Source organism: Hyalella azteca, unplaced genomic scaffold, assembly GCF_000764305.2.
Source record: "Hyalella azteca isolate HAZT.00-mixed unplaced genomic scaffold, Hazt_2.0.2 contig12444, whole genome shotgun sequence".
Lineage (NCBI taxonomy): Eukaryota > Metazoa > Arthropoda > Malacostraca > Amphipoda > Hyalellidae > Hyalella > Hyalella azteca.
In genome coordinates this window covers 601637-610369 of record NW_025942403.1, presented here as the reverse complement: position 1 = coordinate 610369, position 8733 = coordinate 601637, and the positions used below count along the sequence as shown (strand labels likewise).

At 38.9% G+C, this 8733-nt stretch overlaps 1 protein-coding gene across 1 annotated transcript; it reads left to right on the top strand.

The window, feature by feature from the left end:
• Window positions 1–823: 823 nt before the first annotated feature.
• LOC108676130 (flocculation protein FLO11) lies at window positions 824–8446 on the top strand. Its single transcript, XM_018164170.2, has 6 exons — window positions 824–1128; window positions 1848–1906; window positions 2965–3164; window positions 4810–5032; window positions 6012–6132; window positions 6616–8446. Exons 1-6 carry the CDS (start codon window positions 1065–1067, stop codon window positions 8139–8141), a joined length of 2193 nt encoding a protein of 730 aa, XP_018019659.1. The 5' UTR covers window positions 824–1064; the 3' UTR covers window positions 8142–8446.
• Window positions 8447–8733: the final 287 nt, after the last annotated feature.

The window sequence follows — 8733 nt, the reverse complement described above, 5'->3', positions numbered from 1 at the left end:
ATATTTGGGCGGGATAGTAATCGCAATCAATTACCATTTTGTCCTAAGCTGTGGCTTTAGAAGATCGATTAAATCATGCAACAAAGGAATAATTATTTCTCATCTGGGAAAGTTATGAGCACTTTAGTTGCTGCTTGTTGCAAAGTTCACAAATTTGGAAATTGGGAAGATGGCAAGCAATAATAGAAAAAATACAAAAATGTTACGAATAAAATTTATTGGATCTTATTCTACTCTGACATTAACAACCGTCATTCAATATCATTGAAAACCTGCTATAATATTTCAGTGAAACTAAAACCAAACCAGTAATTAAGTCGAATGCTCGATCAAATTGCCAGACGCTCGCCATGCACTCAGAAGCAAGAAGGTAAAATAAATGCTCGATGGTCTAGCGTCACGTTTTTAGTTGCCAGTTCATGACAGTTTCATTTCAGTTGCTTACCATGACAGACGCTAGCTAGTGAGTTGAGATATGAGGTTGCATCGCAATTTCTTTTAAATTTGCGTCATGGTGTCCTCATATTTCTTGCCTTCGAATATGATTCTGGAAGTAATTTGTTTTCAGATGTTGAATGGAACTTAAGATAACTGGATAATATTCATACGGAAAAACTTTTTTATTAGAATTATTTGCTACATTAAATGTATTTATGATATTTTAACTTAAGTTAATTAAATGTATTGTGGTTAAGTTAAATGTACCGTTAATCCCAGATCTGCTTGATTAGGCGTCCTACACCCGTGCTTGAAATTTATTATTAATCAAATTGATCATCTTATTTTTTGTTCAATGGAAACAGCATAAATTTAATTTATAAAGTGAAACCATACTACGCAATATGCAGCAGGGTGCCGACATGAACGGGCTGTACATATATGCACCAGTGCATGGCTTTGATGTATGACTTCAGTTTGCATTCCATGGAATAAATTAGCTGCGTTTATTAGAGTGACGAGGATATAAAATCCTAAAAGTGATTGCAAGCGACGGAATTAAAAGGAGCTGAAGTTACGTTACGTAGCGTGATGCTGCAGGGCGCTCACGTCGCCAGACCTTCAAGATGGAAGTGAGGGGCGACGTGCCTGGCAACGTCACCATGTTGCCGCAGCTGCTGCTTGAACAAGGTCAGTCTAATACTAAATATAATCTATTAATAACAATTGAACCATAAAATTATGCTTTAAGTGTAACTTCATCTCTTATACTAAAGTTAATTGAGTCGACAATATGAGTTTCTAAGAGAACGGTATTACATTGCTGCTGTTGCTACCCAAATACGGCTGACAAAAAACTGTACTTAATATTGTATCCTCAAGTTAGTTTCATCATATTCCATAATGCTTAATACTTTTCAATGAATAACTCTAGTAACTGGCAATCAATATCTTGAGTTCTCCACGAGTATTTCATAACATTACAACAACATTTCAGCAGCACAATCAAGCTCAATTGCAGCAGCACAATCAATCACAAGCAAAAACCAATTAGTTCATCAGAGTTTTCCTAATTGTTATACCAGGAACGTCATCTCAGTGTTATCTCGTGCTTCTGACGAGCGTTTATCTCCACGCTTCATTAATGCAATCTGAGTATGACCAGCATGAATGCAATCATTCATGCAATCATTAATGCAATCATTCATGCAATCATTAATGCAATCATTCATGCAACTGAGCACGACCAGCATGAATGCAATCATTAATGCAATCATTAATGCAATCATTCATGCAACTGAGCACGACCAGCATGAATGCAATCATTCATGTAACTGAGCATGAATGTAATCATTCATGCAATCATTAATGCAATCATTCATGGAACTGAGCGCTGCTTGTGATCGCAGGACACGACGCAGGGACCGGCGTGGGGGAGGCGCTCACCGACAAGCAGCGGGAGCTTCAGGTAAAAATTATAAATAATAGTCGTATTTTAGGCTGTGATTATTATTGTGCCGTATTATTGTATCTTTACTACTATGCCGTATTCAAGTTTTATTTAACCTACATTGCATTAGTTAAAAATGACGGATTGTCCCGTAATCAAAGATGCAGGATTAGTTGACATACTTTGACTCTGCCTTACTAATTCCAGCGCCCAAAATTATACATAATTCAATATTGAACAATAAATCTAAAATAGATTAGGAAGTTATTTTAGTACGTAGATAGTATTCTTTATTGACTAAACAACCCGGATACTATGAGATATTAAGAGTAGTCGATTATATTGATGAGTTTTATTTTTCTTGTGTATTCCAAGTCCCAAATGTGACATTCACTAAGTCAATTGAAGGAGAATGTTCAACGAAGAATTATAGGCGCCTTCGCGCCCTGACTTTATTGGAGATTGGCGTCGAGCAAACGAACATGTAAAGCCAAGCGGGAACTCTGTTCCTTACTTGTCTCCGAAATTATTTTTAATTAACGACGAAGATAAAGTCGATGGCGTAGCCATAGTCTCAGCCTCTTAGGCACGACTCCGTGCCCCAGCACAAAGGGTTATGAGCATTAATTTTGAACGCAAGCTAATGAGCTGAGCAAAACATGAGGCCACATATGTTTCGTATGTTCAATGGTTAATATCTTCACGTAATGTTCATGTATGCATTTAATTTTATTGGTAATTTAAGAACATAACAAAATTTCTATCAATGGCTAGTTTTCCCATTATTTCGCCAGCAATCATAACATGATTCATATGATTATTTCACAGTCCTAGGAAAGTCATCACATAAGTTGACAGTTTCTGGTCATCAGAATAAATTTTTTTTCTCTTACCTCATTAATAAGTTTTGTTAACAACATTGCACAATTCAATGATAAATGTCTTGATAAGGAATTCCACACTACGTACGACGTATGGACCGCATTATTAAATTTTGTATACCTAAAAAAAAGTATATCTCATTAATAAATTTTGTTCACAACATTGAATAATTCAACAATTAACGTCTTGATAAGGAATTCTACGCCACGTACGACGTATGGACGGGTATAAGAACAGCCATCACCCTGGCGCTGTTCTTCCTGTTCACGGTGTCGGTGATCCTCTACAAAAGCCGCTGTAAGAAGAGCAAGCCTTTCGATGTTTACCCATCACTGGAGGACGTACCGGAGAGACCTCTCGATTACTGCGACTTTTGGTGCAGTAACCCATTCAGGTTAGTTGGCCTTTAGCCTGAATACTCACTAAATGAGGTTAACAGATTTGTGATATTATATTAATAATCAACTCGTTAAAAAACCCGATTGCCAAAAGATTTTTTTATTTATTGATTTCATTGTGAATCATATTAGGATATTTTTTAGAATCACCTCTGTTCATACTAAAGGAATTGCAGCAGTTATTTAAATACTGGGACTAAATTCCGTGGATTTATGAAAAAATTAATGGGTTCGAGAAAATGGGAAGACAGAAATATTTCATTCGCCCTGCAGGAAAGGCAGCACATAAAAGTTTATCTCTTTTATTTAATGTGAATCTTTTGTCATTATTACGGCCTAATCTCATAAATATATAATATGAGTTCGGGCGAGCTTTATAGACCCTTATCTTTTCTGGATTTTACTTGGATCCAACATTTAATTCTTAGTGGGGGATTTTAAGGCATAGCAAAATTGGAAGAAAATTATTGGATCAAAAATTGAAATTTACTTTCGAAGAAGATTAATTTTTTCCTACATTTAACTGATAACGGAAAACAAGTGGGAATTTATGTTTCAATTAAGTGCAATGTGGAACGTGAGTTTGGAAAGGTTACTCATAAATTTGCATGCAATACTCTTATTATTTCATTTAAATCTTGTATACAAATTAATAAGAACAGTAGAGTCATTTGGTAACGGTACGCAGTTTAATATTATTACAAAATTATCAGAATTACCAGTGCAGAGAGAGCACCACACACTAGTTTTGTTTGTAATTTTTCTTCTAGCTGTTTTTCTTGTTTATCTAGTGTAATTGTCTAGCTTCAAATCAAAAGGCTATCTATAGAGTCATAATTAAGCCGAAGAAATTAAATGTCCCTTTGACAGAAAATACAAATCAATAACTCAATTTTCATTCTTATGCATAGTAAGTTATTACATTGTAATATCCTGCACCCACGTATTTAAATCTATAATGTACCTCGATAACCTAAAAGTGGCGATGTAAAACATCTTTAATTTTTCATTCACGTAGCATGAATCTGGCCCAGCCAGTATGGCTAGACATAGCCTAACATGCTGCGAAATAGTGCAAGATACTAATAACTAAGATACACTTAACTAAAAGGTAGAATAAACTCCACAAAAACCCACATAATATATAAAGACGCAATGCAAGAATACTGTAAACCCAGTACATAGACTCCTACGCGGTAAAGGGTAAAGTGGACGTGAGTGACATCGCAGTCTTACTGATTGTCTTACTCGTTATCAAAATAACATATAAAAATATCAAAAAACACATAATATGGGGAAGATAACGGGAGTTTAAAATAGTTTTATTTCCTACAGATTTATTATTCATAAAGAATAATCGATTTAGAAAATAATTTATCCATCTATCAAAGTTGTGTAGACTAGAGAATCACAAAATAGTAGGAAAAAACTAAAATTTAGCTGGGGAGGTTTTAAATTTGTTTTCTTTTGATATTTTACTAACAAGAATAATCAGAATGACCACAATTGTTCGCGGTGTTTAATGTTCATTGCATACAAGAATAATTCAAAGCAATTAAACAATTTATAATTCATTATGTACAACAGCATCAGAGTATACAATAAATTTAGAAAGTCAAAGTATTTTATGCTGCGTGTCAGTTCTGAGGTAGCCGTGAAGCGGGGTGGCGTGGGGAGGTGCTACGAGGAGGGGCGTGTGGGGATGGGGTCAGCCCCCCTGCCCCCGCGGGGGTCGGTGGGGAGCTACGCCTCCCTCGCCAACAGCTTCAGGGTGAAGAGCCTCCCCGGCAGTGTCATGGCCATCAACTGGTCCAGGATGAGCTCCTATGAGAAGGAGGATGCCTCCTGCTCCTCAGGATACCAGGTGAGTCTGCAGGATACCTGGTGAGTTACCAGGCGTGTCGCAGGATGCCAGGTGGACACCTGATTTTCCTTCTTCAGGATACCTGGTGTGTTCGCAGAATACTAGGTTGGCTTTCGCGAGGAATCATTTCTCATTCGTTGTTCGAGATACTAGGAGCTTTTTCAGGCAGATGCATCTACATTCTACACGATGCCTGGTTGTTCAGGTGAACAGCAGGCGCATCTGCGGAATTCATGGTGTTCCTTCAGTACACTTAATTGGTGAGGCTACAGAGATTCTTTTCGACGCATCTTACTCTGCTGTATATCAAATGGGTCTGAGTATTGATCAATGTCTGAGTATATCAAATGAGTCTGAGAGTATTTACAGTGATTCTTTTGTAGACTAAGTGAGTATGCCTGACAACATTTGTCTGCAGGATACGGTGATCCTGCACGGTATCTTACGAGTTAGAAGCATGATATGTGAAGCTGTAGAAGAAGAGAAGATTTTACAGTTTGAGTCGCGCTTGAAATTAAAGGTTTATCTTCATAACAAAATCGCGTTTATCTTCATAAGAAAACTCTAAGCTATTATCTTTATTAATATTGTTGGTGTTATGTTCAGTGTTTCTCTATAGAACATAAATGAGGATGTTAGAATAGCTAACCAGTGAATGTCATGTACAGTGTTTAACTTTAGAACATAATTGATCACTCCAAACTTGACGAAAATTTAGCCTCAGGTACTGTGTATCTGTTTAGAACAAATCTGATTACTCCAAACTTGATAAACATTCAGTGTCATGTACTATGTATATGGTTTAGATTTCAGAAAATAAACAATCTCTGATTTTCCACCAAGATAGGTGGACAAGTTGGGAGTGAGATTCAGCTGAAACGACGGAAGAAAAATATTGTAATTTATAATAGATCGCTGAATGTTGAGACAGTTTAATAATTTAATTTGAGAAAAGTTGAGCAAAATTTTCAATGCATAGGTGCGGTCGGACTTTTTGCGTGTGCCGGGATTGCGGCTGCAGTCAACGTCGTCGACGGAGACCTACAGCGCGAACGCCTCCTCCTCGGACGCTCCGCTCGACTCTCCCGCCGCGCTGTTAGGTCTGATGAACATTCCCTATACTTTCAAAAAAGTTAAGAGATCGTAAGTTCATCAGCCAATCATTGACGGCCTTTCAAGCAAAATCCACCAATCATAAATAAGAAAATAGAGCGTAAGTACTTACGTTCACTTGGCGAGCTTTGAAAGTATGGCCCCATATCCGCAATATCACAATGACTTACTCTTTTTACAAAGTGAAATTATCGAATAAAAGTAGAGTTGCTAGATTTTGCTGTTTTCATCACGATTAATTTTATTTTCATACATAAAGAAAGCGTGAGGATACGTTCATTTTATTATGATACTCATAATAATTTTTGTTTTCGAGAATCTCTGAGGCGATTTCTTTAACTATACAATTATGGTAGCTGTTAATAAGCAACTGGTACACATTTTGCGAATGGAAGTGCCACTCCAAAAAATTACGAGATCATACGAATATCAAAAATAAGATCGATTATTTAACTAAAGAATTTTGTCAGGTGTTCCGGGGTCTCGGGCGAGGCCGCTGCTACAGCTCGGCGGAATGGACTGGGACAGCGACCACGCCACGGCTGAGTGGCTGCAGACCATCGACATCAACGTCATCCAGCCCACACCTAACATATCCCCCTGCGGGTCTGTGAGAAGCGTGTCAGACCAAGCAGGTGTGATAGATCACCACGGTAGTTTTCATACGCTGTCCCATAAAGCTGTAGACGAAGACGGAAAATCTTTGTGTTCAGACTCAGTGTTTTTCGACGGAAGTGGGAGCAGTTGTGATGACGCTCGCAGCTTCCGATCAACTCCCCGGTCGTCACGCCGGGCCACACAACCCAATATTTATTATACTGGGAGTACTTCACAGAACACAGGCAAACAATTGCTCGGTTTGCCTATGAACACCAATTTGAGTGGCTCTACGGAGAAACTTACCATTCAAAGACCAGATCCTTCTCGGCTTGCACCTGACAATAGTTTACAAGCTACTTCCAGCAATGAGGTCGACTCGCAAATGGTATCATTCAAAGTCCCGAACATTCGAAGAACTCTTAGTGCAACAAATGAGGAAGTAAGACACAGCCTCAAAGTTAAAAAATATTCGCCCATGAAAAGAGCTGAAAGTGAAACTCAAGCCGTGAAGCGAAGTGACAGCTCGATCTCTCGGCAGGACTCGAATGGTTCAACGTCATCAACGGACGAAGCAACCGAGTCTGTATCTTTTCATTTGATGGTGCCTCAATTGAGTATTGACATTCCTTCGCAGGAAGTTTCAAGAGCTTCAAGTCCTTCTATGTCACCAACTCCTCCCCAAACTCCCCCCGTCCCACGATCAAATGGAAGAGGAAGACAGGGGACAGCTGATGGCCGTGGCGTCTTGCGTCGCCAGCTAGCCAAGGACTACACGCAACCGTGCCAGCAGCTACCGACGTACCCCGAGGAGGAGGAGCCGACTCTTGTCACGAGCTATGATTTTATTTCCATCAAACCACCGCCTGGCTATCGAGATTTGTCTCCCGTGCCACCTCTGTCAATTTCACCTGTCCCTTCTTCTCCTTCACCATACCTCATGTCTTCACCTGGTCCTTACTCACCTTTATCATACCCACTTTCACCATTGTATACTGATATCTTCACTCTACCACATCCTACGTCTCCCATTCCACCACCCCCGTCTCCTCTATACAGCAGGGGGGCGGCAGTAGATGATAGGTCACCGGGAACATCACGTAGGGTCCGATCAAGTCATCGAACTCCATCACCTCTGGCGGTTCCAAGTTCTCCATTGCCACGCAGTCATTCTCCGTTGGTGCGAACTGATCCTCCAATCGAGCAGGTTATGTCGGCGTCTGTTGGACCAGGTATTAGAAAGATCGTTTCCGATGCAAGCAAAGCAAGCGAGAACGCACCCTCCGAGTCAGATACAAAAAAGGTCTGCCGCCATGAGAGCATGGCCGCCATGACACGTCTCAGTTTTGATGTGCCTGATCCTGTCGAGGATGTTGATGTGCACGAAACTTCGTGCTGAAAATGATCGTTCAAAGAAGAAGATTCATAAAGACTTGTTATTGATTAATCGCTGTTCATGCGTAACAAGTGTTAGTGAGCAGTAATCGTGCTTCTCAAAACCTGCTGTGAAATATCTTCTGAGAAATATTTTCCGATCCTATTTATGTACACCCAAATGTAAGTTTGTGCTCCTATCTTTAACTTTATGGTACGAAGTATTTATAATCAAAACCCCAACAAGTAGGATAAGGTGATGCACTTTTCCCTGCCCAGAATGCGAGTTTTGTTATATTGTATATAAATTGATTTATTAATTATATGTGCAGAATAAAATCTATAAGTAAATTGATTGAATAATGAAACTTTCATACAGTTATTCATTCACAAATTTGAATCGCAAATAATTTTTAGCTTTGGTTTTAATTCGCGGTCTCGCTGGATATAATTCCGGAGTCAAAATTCTGGTCTTTTGGTTTAGCGAGAGTAGCGCCTTGACTTTAATTTGACAAAATATTTCATGAGTGTCCGAATTCGATAGGATATGAAAATAAAAGGCGAAGATTATTACTTTTTTAAGTCTTTAAGTACCTGGTCCTTTTTCGCTCGGTTCT

Coding starts and splice junctions, on each gene's coding strand:
- LOC108676130 (XM_018164170.2), top strand. CDS start 1,065: ATGGAAGTGAGGGGCGACGTGCCTGGCAACGTCACCATGTTGCCGCAG. Junction 1,129..1,847: donor GCAGCTGCTGCTTGAACAAG/GTCAGTCTAATA, acceptor TTGTGATCGCAG/GACACGACGCAGGGACCGGC. Junction 6,133..6,615: donor CTCTCCCGCCGCGCTGTTAG/GTCTGATGAACA, acceptor GAATTTTGTCAG/GTGTTCCGGGGTCTCGGGCG.